Raw genomic sequence first — 27,885 nt, forward strand, 5'->3', positions numbered from 1 at the left:
TCTTTGTTTTTGCTTTTAACCAGGCTCAGCAAATGGATGTGAAAAAACTTCTTTCGTGTTTCTCCGACAAGAGCTTCCTGTGAGACTGGCGAATATCATGCGAGAGATTGACATCCTCCCCGATCCACTGCTCGGAACACCTTCAGTACAACTCGTCCAGAGCTGGTAACTTTCACAAGTAGACACAACCCAGTGATGCCACCTCTGCTAAATGCGCTGGGAGACAACTGCATGCAAAATCCATATTTATCACGTTCCGTTTGTTATTTTAGTTCACTTATTCATTTTCATAACAGAGAAAAATCGGTTACAGACAGCCATGTTTTTGAAGTGAAACTTCCTTAGTGGCACCTCATTCGAACTGGGGCAAAAATGAATTGTGGAGACAGAAATGAAACGGATGTGACGTCAGTGCTGGCAGTTGAGGCCGGGCTGAGTTCTGGCTCAGCCCGACCCCAACACTGACATCACACCCGCTCCACAAATCAGATGCGGCGGCGGCGGCGATAGCCGCCGGCGCCGCTCCTAATGGCCCCCGCTCCCCCCACATGGCTGATAACATGCGGCGGCGGCGGCGATAGCCGCCGGCGCCGCTCCTAACGCCGCCATTCCCCCCGCACATCCGCTGCCAAGCCGCGCATGCTCAGTAATGATGGGGACTGGAGGAAAGCCACGCATGCGCAGAAGCGGTTGGCAGCGGCGCCGTTCCCCGCCCGCTGCCACGGCTGTTGACATGTGTCCCCGTCTGCTGCTCGGGACAGCAGAGACCGCCCGACCGGGACAGCCCCCCACCCACCCTTTCCTTACCCGATGGGACCTCCCTCCCAGCCCACACATGGGCCCGCCTAACTTCCACTACCGCTGCCATGCCGCGCATGCGCAGAAGCGGCTGGCAGCGGCGCCACTCAGCTCTCCAGTGACGCGGGCGTTTGCGGGCCCCCCAGGAAGCGGTGGTACAAAAACCCGGGCGCAACCCGCGCGGACTCCCCCCCGGACCCCCCACACACTGATGGACCCCCCCGGACCCCCCACACACTGACGGACCCCCCCACACACTGACTGACCCCCCCACACACTGACTGACCCCCCCACACACTGACTGACCCCCCCACACACTGACAGACCCCCCCCAGACCCCCACACACACTGACTGACCCCCCCAGACCCCCACACACACTGACTGACCCCCCCAGACCCCCACACATACTGACTGACCACCCCAGACCCCCACACACACTGACTGACCCCCCCAGACCCCCACACATACTGACTGACCACCCCAGACCCCCACACAACACTGACTGACCCCCCAGAGACCCACACACACTGACTGACCCCCCCATACCCCCACACACACTGACAGACCCCCCCAGACCCCCACACACACTGACTGACCCCCCCAGGCCCCCAAACACACTGACTGACCACCCCAGACCCCCACACACACTGACTGAGCCCCCAGAGACCCACACACACTGACTGAACGCCCCAGACCCCCACACACACTGACTGAACGCCCCAGACCCCCACACACACTGACTGACCCCCCCAGACCCCCACACACACTGACTGACCCCCCCAGACCCCCACACACACTGACTGACCCCCCCAGACCCCCACACACACTGACTGACCACCCCAGACCCCCACACACACTGACTGACCCCCCCAGACCCCCACACACACTGACTGAACCCCCCAGACCCCCACACACACTGACTGAACCCCCCAGACCCCCACACACTGACAGACCCCCACACACACTGCCTGACCCCCCCAGACCCCCACACACACTGCCTGACCCCCCCAGACCCCCACACACACTGCCTGACCCCCCCAGACCCCCACACACACTGACTGACCCCCCCAGACCCTCACACACTGACCCCCCCAGACCCCCACACACACTCACAGTCACACGCACACTCAGTCACACTCACACGCACACTCAGTCACACGTACACTCAGTCACACTCAGTCACACGCACACTCAGTCAGACGCACACTCAGTCACACTCAGTCAGACGCACACTCAGTCACACTCACAGTCAGACGCACACGCAGTCACACGCACACACAGTCACACGCACAGTCAAACGCACACGCTCAGTCACGCGCACACTCTCAGTCACGCGCACACTCTCAGTCATGCGCACACTCTCAGTCACGCGCACACTCTCAGTCACGCGCACACTCTCAGTCACGCGCACACTCTCAGTCACGCGCACACTCTCAGTCACACGCACACTCTCAGTCACACGCACACTCTCAGTCACACGCACACTGTCACACTCGGAATTCACACTGCCTGACCCCCCCAGACCCCCACACACACTGACCCCCCCAGAGCCCCACACACTCTGACTGACCCCCCCAGACCCCCACACACTGACCCCCCCAGACCCCCACACACAGTCACACGCACACTCAGTCACACACACTCAGTCACACGCACACTCACAGTCACACGTACACTCACAGTCACACGCACACTCAGTCACACTCACAGTCAGACGCACACTCAGTCACACTCACAGTCAGACGCACACGCAGTCACACGCACAGTCAAACGCACATGCTCAGTCACACGCACACGCTCAGTCACAAGCACACGCTCAGTCACACGCACACGCTCAGTCACACGCACACTCTCAGTCACACGCACACTCTCAGTCACACGCACACTCTCAGTCACACGCACACTCTCAGTCACACGCACACTCTCAGTCACACGCACACTCTCAGCCACACGCACACTCTCAGCCACACGCACACTCTCAGCCACACGCACACTCTCAGTCACACGCACACTCTCAGTCACACGCACACTCTCAGTCACACGCACACTGTCACACGCGGAATTCACACTTAGTGCAAATAGCTAATACAGGGGATGTGTGCCGAGCACGCGCATTCTAAGTCAAATTTATTTGCGTTTTGTCATTGAGATTGTATTTTGATTTTTAATTAAAACATCACCAACACCAACACAAATACAATTTCTGTGACAAAAGTCAAAGAAGTTTCACTTACTATGCGCGTGCACAGCACACACAGCTTTTTTTTTATATTTTAAATCTCATCTCTACCAGATGACTATAGGACACCTGTCACTACAAGAAGGATCTGCAGGACAGTCCCGTAAGGGGACCAAAACATTGGCCATATTTCAATGTACAATATAGTTATATAAAATCATTCTTGGTGCCTCTCTTGCTCTATTTGATTACCTATACACCCTTGTGTTTGGGGGTGATTTACTTAGGTACAGTATTCATTTTTCCTACAACTTGGCAATGCAGTGTGCAATAAGCTATTGGTTGCAAAACTTTAAAGGCCGTTAAGGAACATGTAAAAGGGAAGGGTTAAATAATTAAATGCTGTTGTAACACAGTGGTTAGAATTCATTAAAGATTACCAGAAAGTTGTGGGCTGATGATCACTCTGCCGTGTGACTGGCTGGTACACTGGCTAATTATTAAACCTGTTATTCCGTTAATTAAAGACCTAGTTGGTGAATTGGGTCAAATCTTCTAGTGATTTCGTAAAAAGGAGAGGGGTGTGGGTAAGTTTATTACTATAAACATACTTAAAACAACTGAATGCATGTGGGAAGAATAAAATATCATTTGAAAATTAAAGATTAAAGCAGTTAATCTATGTGTCACAAATTCCTTGATCCCTTATATATTTGGTGGATCCCTGTATTGACCCCAAAAAACAGGAGCTCTTCATTTACCTCAGCAATACCCAGGTTTAAATCTGCCAGGTCAAACGAGAGTCACCCAATCTTGGTCCAAAAGTACGTGGCTGCTTACTATTGGACAGCCATTTTAAATCCCCTTTAAAAAAAAAAAACAGGCCGTTAAACCCGTAACTTCACTGGTGTGTATTTTGGGTTCCAGAAGTTCCCCGGAGCTGAAAGCACAGTTTGCTCCGGAGAACTCCTGGGTTCCAGTTCTGTTTGCTTTAGGGTATAATGCAACTTAGTGGGTCCAATTGTACAAACGTTGTTCGCCTGACTGTTTTCTTACCCCGTTGTATTACTCTCAAATATTTATTTGATTTGGAATGATATTATTAACATATTTTGCGGCTGATGAATACCTACTGTATGTTAACTAAACCCCCCCCCTCCCCAAAAAAAACATATCATTTTGAATGTTAAGTGCTATTCTCATCATACACAATTAGTATTTTGCGCCTGTATTAGCACAGCAAAAACAACACATTTTCTAAACAACTGTTAGAAATCATTCAAAAAAACGTATTATACGGTGTGGAGTGCTTTATTTCCTTTTCATATTTGTTTCTAAAGGTTGCAGCTTAATTTACTAGATATTTTCCCTCAGGAAAACAAGGTTGATCAGAAATTTGGCAGCTAATTGTTTGGATCACTTTCTGGGTGTGGAAAAACGACAACATTTCACACACAAATGCAATGATGCTGAAAATGACGTCTTTAAAATAATTCCATTCAAAAAAGTGAAGGGTTTGGGTGATAGTATAGCACAGGGGCAGCCAACTCCTGTCCTCAAGGGCCACCAACAGGTCAGGTTTTCAGGATATCCCTGCTTCAGCACAAGTGGCTGTCTATGTCAGTCTTCGACTGAGCCACTGATTGAGCCAACGGTGCTGAAGCTGGGGTATCCTGTAAACCTGACCTGTTGGTGGCCCTTGAGGAGTGCAGTTTGCCACCCCTGGTGTAGCATGTCTCCATCCTGACATACGCGTCTGCGCATGACCTCTTCCAAATCTACCAAACACCAATATTTAAACTGTGTCTGAAAGGTACGAATACGGAAACATTTAGCTAGAGCCCATTAGGTTAACCCTTTGCTGAGGGCAAAAGTCAGTTAAGTAAAAAAGAAACGAGAGAAGGCAGAGCCAAAACATCCGTGCGGATTTACAGACAAACGAGGCAGTGATTTTACTGAACATTTATTCCCCCCCTGAAAATGAAAAATGTATTCCGCCTTGCTGCGCTTTCAAACAATTAAGGCAGCGCACGTTGCAGCTTGCTTTCTGGGTGTTTGCAGGACATATTGCAGGGGTAAATATGTGCAGTATATCATTCCTTGAAACCCTGCCAACGTTTATTTTTCACAGTCACAATGTGTTCTGTGAGGTTTTTTTGTAACTTTTGAGACTGCAGTTTTGTTGCGTAACATTCGGTGGTAAAAAAAAATGTTAGGATTTTTTTTTGTTATCTGTAATACAAGAGGGTGTATAAGAACAACCACTGTTTCCTGAGGGGTTCCGTAATAACGTACGGCTGGAAGGGCAGGAGACTGCACTGGTTAACATGTAAATGCTGTCTTTAGCTACAAGTGGAAAAGTAAGCAGATAACAGGTGCTGTGTTGCAGCACCAAATCGAGTGGCCTACCCCAGGGTGCTCAGCTCCAGTCCTCCAGCCCCCTCAGCAGGTCAGGTTTTCAGGATAGCCCAGTTATCAATCTGATTGAGTCACCTGTGCTGAAGCAGGGACTGATTGAACCACCTGTGGTGAAGCTGGGATATCCTGAAAACCTGACCTGTTTGGGGGGGCTTGAGAACTGGAGTCGAGGACCCCTGGCCTACGCAAATACCTCCGGTCCATTGCAGGAAAGGTTTGGATCCCTGCAGTGTTAATAGCATGTTCTGTACATTGTAATTTGTGCCGATGAAGCAGAGTGGCATACTTTAAAAAGAACATTTAGTCTAATTGCAAATTATAAACTGGCATTCAGTATACCCATAAAAAAATATATATATATATATATATATATACACACTGTATATATAAAATAAATTAAATTATGTGTGTGTGTGTATATACACACATATATATATATATATATATATATATATATATATATATATATATGTATATATATATATATATATATATATATATATACATGTAGAGGTATCAGTACCGTGTTAGCCGAGCTTCAATAATCAAAAAATAAATAGATGATACCGTTCTGTGGCTAACGAAATGCTTTTATTTGTGCGAGCTTTCGAGATACACTGATTTCTTCTTCCAGCGATGTTGTAACATCGCCGGAAGAAGAGATCAGTGTATCTCGAAAGCTCGCACAAATAAAAGCATTTCGTTAGCCACAGAACGGTATCATCTATTTATTTTTTGAATATATATAGTGCAGAATAAATGAGTTCTTCAGTATTAGGTGATACCTTTTTTATTGGACTAACAATTTATGTCATAGGACAAGCTTTCGAGAGTTCTCCTCTCTTCTTCAGGTCAAGCAATACTGATATACAAAGGATTCAATGGCTAAAACAGTGTAGAGAAAGAAAAAAAACAACAGATATGGACTGTAGATAAGGTAGGGTGTTAAAAGTGTTTGAAGCCAGGGGACGGTGACAAGGAAAGGTGGGGAGAGGGAGGGTTGCTGGGGGTGAGAGAAAGTGTGGATAAGAATGGAGGCAAGCAGGATAATTACAAACAATTTTGATAGGGTGTGAGAAAACCCATGTCCGCATTAAGTCCTTTGGTTTTGGTGTCAAAGAGTCTTATCATTCTGAGTTCAAATGTTTTCCGTTCTTGGGTGCGTTTAAACATTCCATTGAGGATTTTGATTTTTAAATCATTTATGGAATGATCTGGTTGTGAGAAGTCATGTCCCACAGGTGAGCAGTATCTTCCTTCTTCGTGATGGAGTATAGAGTGTCTGTGCATATTCATTCTTCCTTGTAGTTTTTGGCTACAGTGGAAGCACTGTATGCTAGGTGATAATGGTGAAAGGCAGGGTTGCAGACCTGTCTAATACATGTGAAAGTGCTCACAAGTGATATTTTTATGTGATATACAGTATATAATATATAATTTTTTATTTTTTTAAGATTTCTATACTCCAATAGGAGATGTTCTAGATAGCAGGAAATGTAGATATTAGAATCCACGAGATCTAATACAATACAATAAGTGCATCAAATATAAAAGGCCACAATTTGGGAAGGATCCTCTTACCCCGGAAATGTTACAATCTAATAGTATTTCCTTTTTAATATCTGTGTGTTCATTTTGAAGCAGTGGGCATTTGGGTTATTACAGTAATCCAGAGTACATAACAAATGTATTCCTGTGTATTTAACATGCACATGAGCAAATGTGTTTTATAGTCTTTTTATTTTACTTTTTCTTATAGGTACGTTCAGAGTTTGATGGAAATCATAGAATTCCTAGAAAAAAACCCAGAAGACCAAAGAATTTTAACTGAGTAAGCTGACATCGTTTTGTATTTTGAAGCACAAATAGGTGTATAACATTTCTTGCTATTGGTACATAAACTAAACATTTTTTTAATGCTAGCTGGACCTGCTTTGTAATGTCAAAACAATGTTGTATAATGTCATAACAACAGCTTCAATATTGGGCACGGATCAGCTAAAAGTTTATAAAGCAATTTAGCTTGTGTAGCATTTTTGTATATACAACAAATTGGTCATTTGTTTCAATTTAGCAGTTGTTGCTCCTGGAAAGGTATGCAGGCATTTCCTAAAGTGATATCGTGAGCTATTTGTTACAGGTTTTCTTTTGCACTGTTACAACTGACTCCTGTTATGTGACTATTCAAATGACAATGGGGAGTGCTCGCAAATCTATTTAGGGACATTCCAGTTCCTGAGTTCTATCTGGCTATAGTCTGAAGATTGGACTCCTTAGGAATGGAAGTGTAGCCATATACAGTATACAGGCATACTCACGTGCCAGACTTTAGGAAACCATTAGTAGTAGCATAGTGGTTGTGGGGTTGGTCTTGCAAGGGAAGAACTGAATTCAGGAGCCAGTGTCTATACTGGCCAAGTCATTTTATAACCCTATTCCTACTCATTCGTTTTCTTAGCATGCACCCCACCTTCACCCCCCTCTTTTCTCATACACCACACAAGCACACCCCACTCACATTCCCCATCCCTTCACATATACACAGACCATCCTCCCCCTCACTCACACACACCACAGTCCCCCCCCATTCTCAAATACAAACACACACCATACCCCTTTGTGTAAACATGCACACCATCATCACCCCCTTCACGTATACACACACCATACTCACTCTTTTCGTATACACACACTATACTCACCCCTTCTCATATATACACACACCATACACGCACCCTTCTCATATACACAGACACCATACTCGCCCCTTCTCGTATACACACACACACTATACTCGCCTCCTTCTCATATATATATATACACACCCTTCTCATATATATACACACACACACACCATACGCACCCTTTCTCATTTACACACACACCAGCATTGCCCCCTTTTCGTATACATACACCATACTCGCCCTCTTCTCATATACACACACCACACACACACACACTTTCCCTCCCCGTATACACACACACCAAGCCCTCCCTCCCCATATACGCACACACCAAAACCATGTCAGCTGCTCAGCAGGCACCTCCCTTTCCTCTGTGCGAGCTGAGAGGTACGAGAGTAGAGGGGGATTGCCACCTCTCTGTTTCCATACAGTGGAGACGGGTCCGCTGATCAACCAGCAGAGTGTTTCTAACTGGGGGCCGCAGCATCCATGGCAGGGGGTCACATCACACCAGGGGGACGCTGCACGCCTATTGTAAAACTCTGTACTAACATTTACATTACTTGCAAGTTTTAGAAATCCGTGTACAAACACAAGTGAATGCATTCAGTTTACCCAAATGAATAGACTCTCAATTGGATGTTGCTCAGGACCACTGCTAAATATAATAAGATTGATCTAAGGACAAGACGTAAAGAATTATATTCTTAGCCTGTTTGTGTTTGATTCTCAGCTTCACAGAGACACTTGTAACCATCCGAAACCGACACAACAATGTGGTTCCCACAATGGCGCAGGGAGTTATCGAATACAAGGAAGCCTTCGGAGTTGATCCTGTGACCAATCAAAATGTTCAGTACTTCTTGGACCGCTTTTACATGAGTCGAATTTCTATCAGGATGCTTATTAATCAGCACAGTAAGAATATGTTTTTACTTTGTATACCTATTAGCACTGACATCATCTCTTCTTCAAAAATACTGTTATTTACTAGCCCAGGTAGTTCTGGAAAATATTCACCTGTTAGAAGTGAATTATGTGGCTCACGTGTCTAATCAATAGGACATGGTGTTTCTAATACAAAATATTATTGCAAAGGTTTTGTTTATATAGATTTTTGTTAGCTGTTTTTTTCCCTTACCATAAGGCCCTGGAAACATTTTCAGTCACTCAGAATCACAAAAACATTTAAATAGTATTTCAGCTGTATGAATTCTTTTATTTAAATGCTCACACTGTTTAAAAAGTTACTTTGAAACCGGGAATCCTCTTGCTATAGATTTGTCTGTGTGCCTATTCTGTCATTTCTCTCCCAACGCGGCTGTTTTTGAGGTAACATTACCTTTCCCCCTCAGTTGCTGGCACTTTCACTTTCTGCTGTTTTTGTGTAGGACATACTGTATGTTTGGTTTGTTTTTTTCTAACTTGCAGAAGAGACCTATGTGGTTTTGAAAGCTCTGTATATTATATTTTCACCCACGGTCTGCAAAAAGGTATTACAATCTAGAATAAAACTAATGAAACTAGTGAAAAGGCAAAATCCGCATTCCCACTAAAAGTATGCCAAAAGTAAATAAAGCAATATGGTCTCAGGACTCGGAAACCGCTACAGTACAGCACAAAGAAATAATTAGCAAGGTACATTTTGCCAGGTCATTCATACTGGGGTGGCCAAAAATATAAAATACTTAGGAGCCAGCCAGAATTTTTATGAGCCAGCGTTTTGTTAAGCGTGCGGGGGCGTTCTGGCTGCCATGCTACCCCTCCCCACCATCATCTGCTCTGTGTTACTACAGTATATGTGTATGTCAGTGTGTATCTGTGACACACTGGCACTCTTTCAGACTGGCACACTCACACACACTCACACACACACTTGCTCACTCTCTCTTACGCAGATACATACACACACACAAACACACTTTCGCTCTCACACAGATGCATAAACACACACACTTACTCTCTCTCACACAGATAAACACACACATACATATATTTACATACTGAAAAACACACCCCTCTGCTCTAAGCTCTGACTAGCTCCACCCCCTCTGACTAGCTCCACCCCCAGCTCTCCAATACCCCTGCTCTCCTCACAGACCTGCGCACTGACACACACTCACACACACTGACACTCACATCTCTGACTTGCCCCGCCCCCAGCTCTCCAATACCCCTGCTCTCCTCACAGACCTGCGCACTGACACACACACACACACACACACTGACACTCACATCTCTGACTAGCCCCGCCCCCAGCTCTCCAATATCCCTGCTCTCCTCACAGACCTGCGCACTGACACACACACACATACACTGACACTCACATCTCTGACTAGCCCCGCCCCCAGCTCTCCAATACCCCTGCTGTCCTCACAGACCTGCGCACTGACACACACTCACATACACTGACACTCACATCTCTGACTAGCCCCGCCCCCAGCTCTCCAATACCCCTGCTCTCCTCACAGACCTGCGCACTGACACACACTCACACACACTGACACTCACATCTCTGACTTGCCTTGCCCCCAGCTCTCCAGTCCCTCCAATCTCAATCAGGTCAATCACCAGGGGGGAATTTTAGGTGAACAGGCGCCCGGGATTTTTCCATACCTGCATATTTGGCTCCATCAAGAAAAGTGTTAAAACGATGTTTCCACTTCAATGTGTTACATTCATCTGTGTGTGTGTGTGTGTGTGTAATATATAATATTATAATATATATATATATAAAATGCAGTTTTGTATCTGAGAGCATCTCATGAAACTCCCCATTTTGCAGGTGAAGGTTTAGTTCTCCATTAATTGTATTTATAATGATGGTTTAGCAAACTATTGATACCCCTTGAAACGTTCGGCCCTGATTTCTAATAATGATATTATTGATTCTAGCACTTCTGTTTGATGGCGGTACTAATCCAGCCCATCCCAAACACATTGGAAGCATTGATCCAAACTGCGATGTGGTTGAAGTAGTACAGGGTAAGTATTTATTTATTTTCTGTCTAAATAGTTTCTGCGTTCACAGAATGGTTTACTAAAGTCACATGACCTGTCCATGGTTTTTACATTCATGCTGTGATTAAAAAAAATAGACCAATGTGTAATTATGATTTATCTGACTATGATTTGGTACTATGTTTTCTTCAGCTTATATTAGTGTCTTTGGAGCTTATTCATTAAACTGCGATAGTGCTGATCAGGGCACTATTACAGGGGAAACCCCCTTCCCCCCATTGACTTTAATGGGAGTTTCGGTGGGCACTATCGCAGTAATAGAAAAACTGCTAGTCTGCTACTGTCTCACTGTGAGGGCTGATACTGTGACATAAACTGTATCGTTAGCATAACTATAGCTAGCTTTTTTTTTTTTAATTACCTCTTTAAAGTAACAGTGAAAGTAAAAAAAAAAAACGTTTTGAATATCTCCTATCCTTTTTCCCTGTGTATAAAAAATAAACGTGAGTCAATAGTAGAGAATAATTTTATTTTAGGTTAGTTGGGGTTAGGGGCGCCAGAAATTCATACTGGAGGGTGCAAAGTTTTTTGGGGTAAATGTGTCCATATGGTGACTGTCCGGGCATTTCACTTAATTGCCGTCCCTACTCATGGCGCCATGATATCGCTGTGTCACGTGATGGCAACACGTTGCCATGTGACGACGCAGGATGAAGGAGGAGGGATGGTCTGTTACACTGCTATGGGGAAGAGCGGGGGGCTGCTGTAATTCTTGGGCGGTGTAAATGCATCCTGGCACCCCCCCTCCTCATTCCCCCTTCCCCCTTCCCCTCCCCTTCCCACCCCCTCCCCCCCCCCTTGGTTGTGCTACTGTTTGGGGTAACGCATTTATTCTGTATGATATTCTGTATAGCTATTTTATGATTCCTATATGTATATTTAGGTTTCACTTTGCAGCAGTAACCGTTGATGCATGATTTGATGTGTTGCAGATGCATTTGAGAGTTCAAAGATGCTTTGTGATCAGTATTATTTAGCTTCTCCTGAACTAATAATAAAGCAGACAAATGGTAAGTCAAAAATACAAGAATTTAAAAGGCAAGTGATTGCACTTAAGCTGCAGTTTTATGGTTTTACAGTAACCTGGTTGGTGGGGAAATGAAGCTGGTAATGTGTTAACTTAAAAACACAAGATTATGCCATTAGAATATTTGCTTAGCTTTTGCTATCATGCATTTCTAGATTTCCAACCATCCAGACAGACCTACTTGGATAATATGGGCCAGATTGTCTTGTACAGGCCTGTCAAACAAGGGCCCGCACAACTGTCATACAGCCTGGAGCTTGTTTGGTAGGGAGGGAGAGAGATGGAGAGGGGGGACATGGGAGAGAGAGGGGGGATATGGGTGTGGGGGGATAAGGACTGGGGCATATGGTAGGGGAGAAAATGGGGGGTTTGGGAGTAGGGGGGGTGAGAGGAGGGGATATGGGAGGAAGCAATATCAGTGAGTTACATATTTTTAATAAGGAGAGCTCAAGAAAAAAGTGTACTGGTTAGTTATAGTGACTAAGCGAATCAGTTTGGCCTTAGGCTATATCCGCTCTGCTGAGTATTTAAGCATTGTGTGTGATAGGTCTGGTCTTGTGCTATTGTTTCATAACTGTTTTTTTTTTTCCAAATTCCTAATAACACAAAACCACCTGTTGAATATACATTTTTCTTGGAAAGATAAATTCAGATGTATATCTCGTTTTCTCATATACAGTGACTCATCCCAGGACTTGCACGCATGATTATTTGCATACTGTATATATGTTTTACTTGCACTATATATAAATATTTCAACGTAAAAAGGAGAAAAATCACACTTTTTTTTCTTCCCCCTAATTTTCAGGAAAGACTCCTGGACAGCCAATTCACATGGTCTACGTTCCTTCTCATTTGTATCACATGCTGTTTGAGCTTTTTAAGGTATGATATAGGTATTATTTAATTAAAAAATAAAAATTTATGTGTTTTATTCCCTTTATTGGAGCACTCCCGGGGACACTATGCTTTTTTTAATAGGTTTGAAGCAGATGGTCTCCGGAGCTGAACTGTGTTGATTTCAGCTTCGTGGACCTCCTGCTTCCTTTGATATTTACCTCTGTAGGGGGTGCCGGTATCCTTGTGCAGTTGAAATATCCCGTGTCACGTGGGCCAATAGGAAGCCGCAAGGGATGACATCACGGCTTCCTATTGGCCCGCAGGATGCGGGATATTTAAAGCCGCCATTTTGTTAAATACTGTCCAGGCTGCGATTTGCACCCCCTTCTGAGGTAAGTATCTTGGGAAGCATGGGGTCCCCAGAGCTGAAATGGACGCGGTTCAGCTCCGGATACCCCTTGCTTCAAACCTATTAGGAAATGTCGCCAGGAGGGCCTCTTTAATGATGTAATTACTTATAGGTGTATTCTCTATAACCTTTATCATCACCTCTGATGGATAAAATCACTTGTTACTGTACAATTTAAGTGGGAAAAATGTAAATAGTAGATCATTAATCCTCATAGGACCAGATCCACAGAGCTCTGTAATTGATGTAACAATGTACTAACTTAAGTTAACGCATCGTTAAGTGCTAACCGGTATCTTCAAAGCTCAATAACGCAGTGTTAAGTGCTATTTTTAGCTGTATTTGGGCCCTTGCACAAACTATAACAGGCATTAGTGCTAACAACACCACATATTGTATCCACAGAGGTCCGATAAAGTTATTGCAGGGATTTAACGAGACGTAAGTTAGGTCATAGCTAAACTTTGTGTTACATCCAAACCCTAAAACAGGTATTTTACAGGGTCTGGATCAGTGTAAGACCATCGTTGGTTATGATTTACAGTAATTAACACACTGTTATTTCCAGGATTTTTTTCCATCTGCTATCTTTTTTTTTTTACTTTACTTAAACACCTATTCATGGGAGTAACGCCGCCTTTGGGTAAGACAGGCTTAATGCCATGTTATTTGAAGCCAATGCATGTCGTTAAGCCTATGCTAGGAGATAACTGCCATTGTTTTTGCATTAACCTCGGGGAACGTAATGTCCGTTATGGAATTTGATAACTCGGGGCTCATAATGTTGTGTCAACTGAGCTTTGTGGATCTGGCGTCTAGTGAGCTGTGGGTTACAGGAACTGGTGGCGCCCTGCAGCCGGACAACGCGCCAGCGGGAAAACTGGCCATTGTTCTGAATCAGCTGCGCGTGAAACCGGGGCAGGGCTATCACACTGTACGGATTGTTGCATTTCTGATTCGGGAACCACTGTGAAAGCTCAACAATTATTTACCAGAACGGTCCGATAATGATTTTCACAGACTGGTATTCTTTCACTTTGCTGCTAGGTGGGACTTCACCCTATATGAGTAGTTATAAGTGCAAACCACCTAGTTTATAAGGATGCTGCACACAAGGTCTTATATTCACCGCAATTTGCTTATTGCTATTCACTAAATCCAGCTTAAATATACGTTGTAGTTTAATTGGTAATTATTTTGTAATTTTGGACCTTTATCTGGTTACAATTGGCACATTGTCATGCAGAATGCTTCAAATGTTTCACCAATAGACACAAATCATCCTTTTGTGAATCTAGTTCAGGGGGGCGCAAACTTTTTTCCCTGCGCCCCCCTGCCGGCTGTCCCCTCACTACCGCGCCCCCCCCCAACCCCAACTTACCCTCGCTCCGGCGTAATGACGTCACGTTGCCATAGCAACGTGACATCACATGACCTCGCAGCGTCAATTTGATGCCACGTTGCCATGGCGACGCCGGGAGGGAGCCACGGGTAAGTATGGTTTACAGAGGCCCTGCTGCTCCCCCGGCACTTAATTTAAGTGCCTTCGGGAAGCGCGCGGGGCCTCTGTAAACCCCGCGCCCCCCGTCGGCAGTCTCGCGCCCCCCCTGGGGGTCGCGCCCCACAGTTTGCGCACCGCTGATCTAGTTGACTCTTTTGCAAGCTGCTGTTACTGAGCCCATTTAACTCAGTCTTTTGGGTCTCCACTACAGACTTTGTGGTGTGTAACTGTATTTTTACCATGTTGTATTAAAGTATTTCCTTTTTTATGGGGGGTCTGAAACATGAACTGCCAAATTGCTCATCAAGAACTTACAATGTTTTACTGGCAGCCACATGTTAAAGATGCAAGGCTATTTTGAAAAAAGAACGTTTGCTATAATTGCCGCTCTGTAAGGCTTTCTACATTGGTGTTACACTTTCTCGGTTAGAATGCAGTACTTTAGAGACGTCTGCTTCTAATTCTAAGATTTTATTTCAGTAGATCAAAATGGCTACCGTTCCATCTATAACAGAAATAGTGGTTTTCAACAATTGAAGCAATTTCACTTTGCATTCTTTTTTTGGAGCAATTGTGCCTGCAACAGAATCAGAATCTGATGTGTTCTATATATGTCTGCAGAATGCCATGCGGGCAACGGTTGAAAGTCACGAAGACAGTCCATCCCTACCCCCAGTTAAAGTGAACGTTGTCCTAGGAAAAGAAGACTTAACTGTTAAGGTAATTACTGTCTCTGAAATGACTGTGTTAGCTTTACACACACATCTGCTTCCCTCTTCATGTTTGTGGGTCTAAATCTGCTTATCAAGGCAATTTAGCAAGAAACTAGTCACAAATTACTGTAAACTACAGAGCAAAGTGCAAGTTTAAAAATAGATTTATTTTCGAACTATTAATAACCAGTTGTTGTATTCAGCAGATAAGCCAGTTACTGAATTGTTGCTGTGAGCCTAGGGTCGGGTGATAACCAAAAAAACCTCCCACAATAATGATATCAATAAATGTATAGTAATAACGATATATATCGCGATAAAGATTTGTTAAAATAAAAGTCCGAAAAAAGTTCTAGTGAATCTAAATAAAATGTTTGTTCAAAAGAAATGCATTTTGTTTTGATTTATTAGAACAAAGGGCCTTAATTTTCAAACCCTTTCCATGCCCCTCATTCAGCCACTCCTCATCCCATCACTCACCTACACTGCTCTCATCACACTAACATCCCCTTCATTCAGCCGCCCCTCATCCCATCACTCACCTACACTGCTCTCATCACACTAACATCCCCTTCATTCAGCCACTCCTCATCCCATCACTCACCTACACTGCTCTCATCACACTAACATCCCCTTCATTCAGCCGCCCCTCATCCCATCACTCACCTACACTGCTCTCATCACACTAACATCCCCTTCATTCAGCCGCCCCTCATTCCATCACTCACCTACATTGCTCTCATCACACTAACATCCCCTTCATTCAGCCGCCCCTCATTCCATCACTCACCTACATTGCTCTCATCACACTAACATCCCCTTCATTCAGCCGCCCCTCATTCCATCACTCACCTACACTGTTCTCATCACACTAACATGCCACTCCTCATCCCATCACTCACCTACACTGCTCTCATCACACTAACATCCCCTTCATTCAGCCACTCCTCATCCCATCACTCACCTACACTGCTCTCATCACACTAACATCCCCTTCATTCAGCCGCCCCTCATTCCATCACTCACCTACATTGCTCTCATCACACTAACATCCCCTTCATTCAGCCGCCCCTCATTCCATCACTCACCTACACTGTTCTCATCACACTAACATGCCACTCCTCATCCCATCACTCACCTACACTGCTCTCATCACACTAACATCCCCTTCATTCAGCCGCCCCTCATTCCATCACTCACCTACATTGCTCTCATCACACTAACATCCCCTTCATTCAGCCGCCCCTCATTCCATCACTCACCTACACTGTTCTCATCACACTAACATGCCACTCCTCATCCCATCACTCACCTACACTGCTCTCATCACACTAACATCCCCTTCATTCAGCCGCCCCTCATCCCATCACTCACTTACACTGCTCTCATCACACTAACATCCCCTTCATTCAGCCGCCCCTCATCCCATCACTCACTTACACTGCTCTCATCACACTAACATCCCCTTCATTCAGCCACTCCTCATTCCATCACTCACACTACTCTCATCACGCTAACATGCCACCCCTCATCCCATCACTTACTTACACTGCTCTCATCACACTCACATGCCACTCCTCATCCCATCACTCACCTACACTGCTCTCATCACACTAACATCCCCTTCATTCAGCCGCCCCTCATCCCATCACTCACTTACACTGCTCTCATCACACTAACATCCCCTTCATTCAGCCACTCCTCATTCCATCACTCACACTACTCTCATCACGTTAACATGCCACCCCTCATCCCATCACTTACTTACACTGCACCCATCACACTAATATCCCCCTCATTCCACCCCTCACCCTTATATAATAATTATACTCCATCCATTTAAAAACACATTTCATTTATAAAATGTTAAAATATATAAAACATATATTTTGCTTATTCTTAATAAAAATATTTTGATAAAACATTGTTAGACAATTATTAAGAATATGTTTTATGTATTTAATATATATATATATATTTTTAAATGGAGGGGGTATCTAAGGGGGAGATTGGGAGGTATAAGAGCCTGAGGGAGAGGACGGGGGGTGGGAGGGATGCTTAAGAGTCCCAAGAGAGTTTTAGGGTGTTAAAAGTCCCAGGGGGAGGTGGAGGAAGGGGTTAAAACTGCTATTTTTCCTCAAAGTGGAATGCAAAAGGGGCAGATAAATACTGTAACTGCGAAGCAATCTTTCCTTTAAATAAAAAGAGAAAAGCAGGGGGGTAAGCGCTTTCGAGCCCAATAAGGCCCTTCTTCTAGCCTGTTCCCACAAACTACTAGTTTCTGGTTCTTCCCTGATATCGCAACAAATATGTAGAAAAGATCTCGTGTAGATGAGCAGAAAATCCCACAATGGAAGATACAGTGAAGTTCCAGAAACAAGCCCTTAACGTGAGGGGAAAAACACAAATCTCTACTCTTTTTGCATGAAGGTGTAGCTCTTCTTCTGTCCCAAGCCTGGGAAATCTTCTAATCTTGCGATTCATTTGGCGGTTTGGAATTTTTGTTTGATTGAATGCGTGATACTCTTTAATATCCTATAAAATTAGACAGTCAATATGAATGATTCCTGCTGCATTATTCTTGACTTTTTAGTGTTAGTTAGTGTGACTTATTTATTGATCCAAACTAACCTCATGTCATTTTTTGAATAAATGTTCCCCCGTAATATGAGGTTGCTAGAACACTTGCATATTGTTAGTGAAAATGTTCATAATTTCATTAGAGCTGATTACAGGTGTTCTGGGGTGTCACAGTGCCTTGCAAATCACCGAAACCTTTTCTGGCTTACAGAATGTCAGGAACTGTATCAGTAACTGATGCTCACTTGCTTTATTAGATATCAGACAATGGAGGAGGTGTTCCTTTGAGGAAAATCGAGCGCCTGTTCAGTTACATGTACTCCACCGCACCCAGACCTATGATGGACAATTCACGAAATGCTCCTTTGGTAAGAAGACTTTTTCTTTTTTTTTATTCTTACCGACTCCCTCCCAGCTTACTTACATAGATGTGGTAGTCCAAACATATATGCATAAGGAGTAACAGTACAGTAGTACATTTAGACCATGTTTACTAAGCAGTGCTGTAACACACCTCTGGGGCTCATTCAATTGAATGGGCTGTCAAGTGTTTAATGACAGGGCATGGCTTGGTAAATTAAATATGGCAGCGGTAGCAATGTTTTGACTGATATTATGCTCCAGTTCTGCATGTTAAACCTGCTTTGTGGCTTTTGAGCTGCCATTTGTGATGTATTCGGAAAATAAAAAACATCTTCCAGAATCATAAATTACTAAAAAAAAAAATGATGAAAAGGAATGAAAAACATTGTGTCGTCTTGGCACAGAATAAAACTGCTGTCGTCATTGGAAATGAATAGAGCACACTTGTGTTTTAGTTTACTGAATAATTTAGGCCTTATTAAGACTGAAATTAATTTATCTACTTTACCAAAATACTGCTTATCAGGGCTGGGATGACATGTGTGACATTTGTGTAGCATCATTTGACAATTTCAATTTCAATTCAATTTCCAGTGAATAGAAGAATGGATCACTTTACATTAAGTGATAGCAGAAAATTAATGTTTCTATGTATATTTATGTCACTGGTCAATATCATTATTATCAATAAAACATTTGTAAAGACATATCTACAATTCTTTGCCAAAATATAAACCTTTTAGCCAGTTAGAATGATGGCATCTGCGGTATGTGATGTATATTGTTGTGTGCCTCGGCCTGCTTGGGGCTGCTTCTCTGCATGTTAGCACACATCCCAGGTGTAGCCCTGATCTTCAGACTATGTATACTGCAGTACCATTTCTTAGTGATGTGACAGAAGCACACACAGTGCAGTAAGAACTCTACTAGGCTAGCAGAGTCCCCAGAATAGGGGGGGATATGTGATTGTAGATTGATGGCATGAATAAATGATAACCGTAGTGTAAAACTAATCTCTGGACATTTTTTAGCATCATTAATCATTTTGTTACTAATGTTTAGGCTGGCTTTGGGTACGGTTTGCCGATCTCTCGTCTCTATGCCAAGTATTTCCAAGGGGATTTAAAGCTACATTCAATGGAAGGCCATGGAACCGATGCTGTTATCTACCTAAAGGTAACATTTAATTCGTACTTTAAGTTTAGGATTCTTAGACATTTCCTTTCTTTCAAAAATATTATGAAAACAAAAACATCCCGATATATTCTAAGATTCTGCAGAGAAACACTTTGTTAATTCCTAGGGGGATATAATGAATAATAATGATTGTCTTTTAATTGTATAGTGGTGACTGTTTACGCAGCCCTGCACATAGAATTTTGCAAGCCCAATGAGTCCCTGCCCCGGAGAACTTACATGCTAAATGTTGGTGCTTGAGGCTTTTTACTTACTGAGCCACTCGCTCCTTCAGCCCAAGTATATCTAGTGTAGCAAAAGTGAGGAAAATCGACGCAAATAGCGTCAATGTACTAATGTCCCCTTCCATAACCCCTTTACTGCCTTGGCAGTTAGCCACTAAGGTAATGAAGGAGGGTAAGTAATTTAGTCCGGTCTGTCCTGCCCCTTGATGACGTAGATAACAATATCAGTATCTGTCACTGGGGAGATACAAGAAAAAAGTGCGGCGCTCATCACTGATATAGTAAATAACTAGAATAAAACTTTTAAAGTGATTATAAGTGCATTCATCGTGAAACACAAATATATCATACGTGTCAAACATATAGCAAACATGCTGAATGTGATAAATCACTAAAAATGTGGAATAAATGAACTCAAGTGTTAATGGTGAGTAGGTTCAGAAATAATATGGGATCAGTATACTCTTCCACAGTCAGCATCCAAAAAAACTTGGGAGCGGGGGACTTGTCACCAATGGAGAAAGAGAAATATACACAGTGCAGTAATGCAGAACACAGTGGACATTCAGTTGAATAATAACCTCCAATGTTATACTCACACATTGCAGAAAAATACAGGGCACGTCCCACAACTATGGCAAACGTGGATGGTGGTGTGCTTGGTACAGCAGGACACAGGAAATAACAAGAGACCATAATAGTGCAGATGGTACTATTAAAAAAGGTGTATGTATAAACAGACCCCCTTACAGATGCATGCTTACATAAGGCAGTCGTTTTTCCTGCGTCCTGCTGTACCAAGCACACCACCATCCACGTTTGCCATAGTTGTGGGACATGCCCTTTATTTTTCTGCAATGTGTGAGTATAACATTGGAGGTTATTATTCAACTGAAGGTCCACTGTGTCCTGCTTTACTGCACTGTGTATATTTCTCTTTCTCCATTGCGGATACGTCCCCTGCTCCCAAGTTTTTTTGGATGCTGACTGGGAAGATACTATAGGACCATATTCGGTCAGCTCCATCATCAGGGGGTTTGGACAGGACATTTAAATGATGACCGAATATGATCCTATAGTATCCCCCTTATGACGTAGATATCCATATTTGATCATCAATGTCATCAAGGGGCAGGACAGATTTGGAGAATGCTTCAGAGCTGCTACGAAGGGACACGGAGAGAGACTGGTTCTCTCTGGGATTCCTCTACACAGCTCTTTCAGGCTGGCTGGCCCAGTAGGATTAATGCTGCGGAGGTCCCACTTTAATCCTTCTTGGCCGCAGGGAGGCCACAAAATCTACTTTTTGGGGGGCTGCGTGTTGGTCCACGGTGCTGGGGACAGTAAGCCTTGATACATGTGTAAAATGCATGTCAGTGAATCCTGCGGAAATGTCGGATACTGTAAATACTGTTAAGGTCAGGGACAATGGCATTGGTCATACCTATATATTATTCTTGAAAAATGGATCGTGTGTAGCCTGAAACATTGCATGTCCAGATATTCTTTGAAGCAACAATTTCAAAACATAGGTGTTGCAGCATTTATGTTATGTATTGGATCCACATGTCAAGTCTGAAGCCAGCTTGCTGATGCATCTTTGATTTTTGTATTATATCATTGTAAAAGTATTTTAATTTTTGCATTTAGGATGACCTGAAGCATATTTACAAAACTCTGCTTGCTTTCTTTCCTGGGAATGTGATCAGTCTAAATCTCCACCTGGCATCCTTGGGGTTTTCAAAATTATTTCAAATACATTTACTGCTGTAATCAGAAAATGAAATGAGTTGTCCTAGTTACAGGAGTGACATTCTTGTATTCTATTTATTCTAGGCCCTATCGACAGAGTCTATAGAAAGGTTACCTGTCTTCAACAAGTCTGCATGGAAACATTATAAGATCTGCACAGAAGCAGATGATTGGTGTATTCCAAGCAGTGAACCAAAGAACCTAGCAAGGTAGAATCTGTCCTGGAGCGTTTCCAAGATGGAAAAGGGATCAAAGCACTTTTCACCCAGGACCACTACCTTCAAGTGTTACATTGCCAAGAAGCAACAGGCAAATTGTACTGTGCTAGAGCTGGCCAGAGATGCAATAAGGAGAGCAAGTGAAACCTCAAAATCAGAAGATGCAAACTCTTAAGCTAGAAGTTTTTAAGAAATAGCGAATCTTCCACCATGTTGGATGCCTCATTGTCCTATGAATATTCAAAATAAGGTGTGCCTCTGTTCATTCATGATAAAGAACATTAGGGGAAAGTGTTTCTGTGTTAAAAAAAAATCACTCTGGATTTAGAAATAATCACTGTAACAATTCGCCACATATGCCATTACCATTACAGTTTGCTAAAGTATTTAGTTACCCACAAAACATGGGTAAATCCAAAGTCAAACTTCATGAAGCCAGTTTAAAAAAATACTATCGTACAGCTGACTTTAAATATACCTGAAGAACAGAATCTCTGCTCTTTGTATCACAGGATGATAGTAAAAACGAACCTGATGTTACCTTTTACACTGCCAAAAAGAATCTAAGAAGGGTAATCATTTTTTTGCCTGAAGAACCTGATACATACAGTACTGGGTAGCACATTGTAGCAGGTCCCACGTGCAGCAACGATTGATGATCTTTGTATGACAGCTTTGAAAATGATACAGGCAGATGTTGTCCACTACAGACTGCAAAGTCAACCTATTGGTATGTCCAGCTAAGAAACGGTTGTCTGTGTATATATTTTACCCTTTTTGTGTATTGACTCATGCACTTGGAACGATCTTCTGTACATGGTACTGTCATGTATTCAAGTAGAACTCCATAATATTGAAATATGTGACCTCAAAATTAGAGTCGGTCTTTCCACTGCATGGGCCCTTCCTAGGTATTTAACATTTTTCCACTGGTGCTCATTTTATTCTGCTATCTTTGTTGTGAACATTTGTGTCCTTGTTCCCAGCATCCCAGAATATATGATTATGCTGTGCCGGCAGCATCTTCTTAGTTTCTCAGAGGATCTTATAAAGCAAGTCCATGTAGCACAGTGGTATTTATTAGGAAATTACCACAAGTTAGTTTGGATGTTGGAAATGTTCATGCTTGGTAATATCAATGTTGGTGCCTGCGATAGATTCTTGGCAAAACCAAGGACCCAAGTATATTTTTGCTTGAAAAAAAATGACACAATTTTTTTTTCTTTTTTGCCACAACTCTTTAAGGTAAGAAAAAACAAACAAACAAACAAAAAAAAACAACTTTGCAAATCAATTTGGCATATTGTCATATATCTCTACTTGCCAACACTGTGTCAACCCAGCCAAGTGCTGTCTGATCAATTACGGATGTCCCTACATAAGTTTTATGAAAGTTGGTAACTTTGGCTTTGCTCCAGTGCAACAATTACTTCCTGATTTTTTATTTATTTTTTTACAGTCTTGGCAGTATTAATGTGGCACCAGTGCAAAACTGGAGCAAAACGGCTCAACTTTTATTTGGAAAGCTCTAGCCTTTTTACATTTTATGCTAATGTCAATTTCACTAAAATAGTCAGCAACGGGTATCAAAATGTACAAGCTTTTTAGAAAAGGCTCTAGTGTTTTTATTTAGGATTTTTTTTTTATTCCAAAACATTAAAAGCCATTTCACTATCAGGGGGTCTTTTAAGAAGTTTTAATCTACTTTAACTTTTTATATTTAATAAAAAAAATATGATCCAAAAAAACATATTCTATTTTTGAGAAACATAACTCAAGAGTTTTAGTTGATATGCCTCCATCTTGCACAACATGGTATAATAATGTCTGTTCTAGCTAATGTGTTTGGTTTAGTGTTATAGTGCAATAATTTGAATGTTTAGTATCCGTTAGGGATTCAAAAAAATGATCTGTACATTTTTTGGTTTGTCAAATGCTTGGCATGTTTCTTATCTGTTATTTCAATTGTCTTGTTTACTTGAATATCCGCTCAGGAGAAAAATGAGGAAATGTTACTTCATTGAGCTGCACAGGCCGAGGTTTATGGAATATATCTGGCAAATTGCTGCTGTAAATCCCCATGGCAAATCTTTTAACTTTATTAGAGTACAGTATCTCTCACTTTCATTACCATACCAATATGTAATTATTAATAATAGGAAGAATGGGGGGTGGGGGGACTGTTTTACAGAAGTTTCGAAAACACAAAAATCTCAAGTGAGCACATTTTATAACGTGAAATGCAAAAGGGAGTGGGTATTTATCAGGCTTCTTGCTGTTAAACTAGGGCAAAAAGTGAGGAGGAGGAGGAGAGGAATACCAGATTTATCAAACGAAAACCCGATTGGCAGGATTGGGTTCTAGAAAATCTTTCAGTGCTTTGCGTCAAATTATCCCTCATTTCGTAGCTTGGAGACTTTGATAATTGACCTGACCTGTCTACTATATATTTAAATTTCCACTGACTGAAATCCTCTCAACAAACACAGTTACAGGTGTATCACAACTAACTTTTCACGTGGCCGAGGGTTAGTGGAGGGAATATGATCACAGGCGTCCATGGTTGTGGGGAATGCTGCCCATTGTTTCAAAGTGCAGCGGCCCATAGCTGAACCTTCCCCGGAGCAGCCAGAAATGGCCCCAGGGAAGGGAAGATGGTCTACAGTACATCTGTACTGCAAGGTTTTATGGTCAGTAGAAGACTTCTTATACAAATCAGTGTATTTCAATATTCATACTGATAAGGGAAGTTGCTTTTTTTTTTTTTTTGTTACACACACTATCCTCCTTCACATGCTCAAATGAAGCACCAGATCCCACAGAATAAAACAAATCATTTGTTAGATCCACTGTGAATATTCTTTCTATGTATGACCTTAAAAATCCACATTTGGATTTTTGTGCCAATATGACTTCTGTGATTAAAGCAGCATTCATTCAAAAGCCTGTTTTTTTATTGTTTAAATACATTTGTTGTTATATTAAGTAATACTTACTGCATTTTAATTATTTTTTTCACTCTGTGCCCTTTTTAAATTATTTTTAATGTATTAAGTGCCCTTTGGTTTCTATAGCAGCCATTTAGGAAGCCACACCACTTCATCTTTTAAAATAGCCATATTGCGTATTCTGTGAAGCAGGATCAGCAGCTTAATTGTATTGCTGTAACGGCAAGAAATACAATAACAAGCAAAAAAGAAAATGGGAAAAAACAAATGCTGCTTTAATCAAGTTGTCTAACAAATGTACCACCATATGACCAAAAAAATGCTTCTCGAGATAAACCTGATGCCTTGTCATTAGGATTTTAATAATTTATTTACTTGTATCCTATTGTTAATGCTCTTGGTTACTAACACGCGGGGGATACAATGAAGTAATATTGCAGTGTTTTGTCTGCACTGTTTAGTAGCAGATTTTTCAAGTGTTTATACTTGATGTTTTGATCTCATTATAACCTAAAAACACAACAGATCATCTAGGAATTTGTTTTTATTATCTACAGCCTATTGAGTGCCACATTCAACCAGTTAGCATACTGATGCAATCCTAATAGACCAGTAATTGATTCTATTACTCACATCTTATACATTTATCTACTCTCCATGTGCTTTTGTACCCAAATTTCTGCGATGACATCAGTAGGATAGCTATTCTTGTTAAAAAAAAAAAAAAAAAAAACTGTCAAAGGAAGTATTTAACATATACAATTTGCACTCTTCCTACATAAAGGAAATTGTTGGTACATAATTATCAACTTACACAGATGCTTTGGAGAATTTTCCTTGCATACCAGAAATAAGGCATTTAAAAAGTTGTTAATTATTTGTCTACCAACATGGAATTTCTATTTTAATTTGTTGTTAATCACATTAGTTTTTAGGAAAAATCCAGAATCTATTTGTTTCAGTGCCTTCTTTACATTTAATCAAATGTGTTGCTTCCTTTTTGTTTTTGTGAATAGTTATCCGTATTCAAATAAAGATGCTAACTCTTTGCAAAACAGCATGGATTGACAAAGATAAGATGTCAGTGTCTTGTTTACTGAAAGTCCAGACGGGCTTTCGCAAAAGTGGGGCCCTGTGTAATATACATGCAAGGCACACCTGTCCAATGGACTATTATTTCTTCCCCCCAGAATGCGGGAGAGCAGAGTGCACAGGAGGAGAACAAGGAGCATGAAAGCACAGGAGGAAGCAGGGAGCATGTAGGTGGCTCAGGAGAGCACGGGGGAAGCTCAAGAGAGTTTATGGGAGAGCACAAGGAGAGCATGGAGCACGGGGGTTCACGAGAGAGCAGAGAGCAGGCACATGAGGTTACAGGATGAGCAGGCAGCGGTGCAGGAACACAGAGGGGAGCAGAGAGAATAGAGGGGAGACATCCCTATAAGTATTAATTAATTGATACTATCTGTACCTGGCACTGCCGGTTACAAGTATTCACGGTGCAGCCATGGACACGTCGGTATGATGGTCACAGATGGACCAGCTCTGCAGGCAGGTTCCATGAGAAAAGCTGAACATGCACTTTTTATTGACTGACAGTCATCAGGTGCTTAATACCTGCATAGCCTGTTTTTAGGCTGAGCAGTGGGACTGCAGTGATTGCTGCATCTTGGAGCAAAGGTGCCTGAGGGAAGAGCACAGAGGAAGGTGCTCAGCGCTGGGTCCTATACAACAGCACCTGTGGCACTTGCCTTAAAGCCAGCTCGGCTAGAGGGATGTTTCTGTTATTTTTTTTATCAGACTCCATGGGACTCCTCTATCGTAATCAATCTGCTGGTGAGGCCCAGGAACCCATAAAGGTGACTCGTGACCCAAGAGATTTTGTGAGCTGTATTTGTGATTCTGATCCCTGTTCTGTATTAAGTTCTTGAAGGTTTTAATCAATATTATATAATTCCTGGCGTCTATCTTTTGTGTCCCTTCCAACACACCCAGCCTAGCAACAACCTACTGAGAGTTTATCTACAGATGAAGCTACTATAGTCTAAACATTTTGGTGAAAACCCTAAAGCCAGGAATAAGGGTGTTTCATATGTGTATGTGTGGGTGGTCTGCCAGCACTCCTTCCTCATTGCAGCTTAAAGAGATGATATGCCGACATGCTGTCTCACTGATGCTCCTTGTTTTCTACTGACCTGCTGTTTCGTCACTATTTGGGACTGTGCTTAGTATACCTCTGCTTACCTTCTACAAATTATTTGATACAGGGCCTTGTTTTGAAATTTGTAGCCTAGTTAGCTCTGAGATTCTGATCTTTATATCACAGACTTAGTGGTTTTGATGTACTGTATACCACTTGTGGGGGTCTCTCTAGTAGGCAGGATCTGTTCCATCCATGTCCTTGGACCTGTGAATGGTTGCACATTTGTACATTTTCATAATTTTTTTGCCTGCATCACCAATTGCAATACAGTACACTATTTTGCATTCTGGATTCTATGTCTGCTCTACATCGGGTGGCCAACCCGTGACTTGCGGGCCGCAACCAGTGCTTCCTGTGTGGCCCCTGAAGAGAGAGAGGGGGGAAAAACAACTACAGGCACAGGAACCATAGACACATGAAAGAGAAGAAGCCAAAGCGTCCCCTACCGGCCACGTCCATACTTTGCGCGACAGCACGAGCGGCACAAACAAAAGGCCGTGCCTCTGAGGCAGGCCATAGAGTGTGCGACCACGCGTGAAGAAGTGCGATCACGCACGCGATTGCCGAGCAGACAAAATAATTTGATTTTGTTGCGCAATGGCCGGGTCACATGAGCGGTTCAGCCAATGAGGGCAAAGCAGCTCCGTGACGTCACTGCATGCCTCCCCGTCGCGTCTCCCCCTAGGTCACAAATTGCCCCTGTGGAAGTTGCACGCGCCTAATATAGCCTCAGCCTAACCAGTTCATCTCCTGAGCTCCTATCAACCAGCGACCCCTGGTGGGCTCCCAAGCAGTACAGAGTACAGTGAGTA

General features: G+C 42.8%; 1 protein-coding gene across 1 annotated transcript in view; it reads left to right on the forward strand.

Annotated features, from left to right (window-relative positions):
• The window catches only part of PDK4 (pyruvate dehydrogenase kinase 4), a 38,310-nt gene extending 12,360 nt beyond the window's left edge, over window positions 1-25,950 (forward strand). Inside the window, exons 3-12 of the mRNA XM_075587300.1 lie at window positions 24-165; window positions 7,156-7,227; window positions 8,814-8,998; window positions 10,976-11,065; window positions 12,034-12,111; window positions 12,937-13,013; window positions 15,500-15,598; window positions 18,429-18,539; window positions 19,597-19,710; window positions 21,792-25,950. Of these exons, the coding sequence (XP_075443415.1) occupies window positions 24-165; window positions 7,156-7,227; window positions 8,814-8,998; window positions 10,976-11,065; window positions 12,034-12,111; window positions 12,937-13,013; window positions 15,500-15,598; window positions 18,429-18,539; window positions 19,597-19,710; window positions 21,792-21,920 (1,097 nt within the window). The 3' untranslated portion in view covers window positions 21,921-25,950. The remainder of the gene's footprint in view (window positions 1-23; window positions 166-7,155; window positions 7,228-8,813; window positions 8,999-10,975; window positions 11,066-12,033; window positions 12,112-12,936; window positions 13,014-15,499; window positions 15,599-18,428; window positions 18,540-19,596; window positions 19,711-21,791) is intronic.
• The last annotated feature ends 1,935 nt before the right edge of the window (window positions 25,951-27,885 follow it).

This window comes from Ascaphus truei, chromosome 2 (assembly GCF_040206685.1).
Source record: "Ascaphus truei isolate aAscTru1 chromosome 2, aAscTru1.hap1, whole genome shotgun sequence".
NCBI classification, from domain to species: Eukaryota; Metazoa; Chordata; class Amphibia; order Anura; family Ascaphidae; genus Ascaphus; species Ascaphus truei.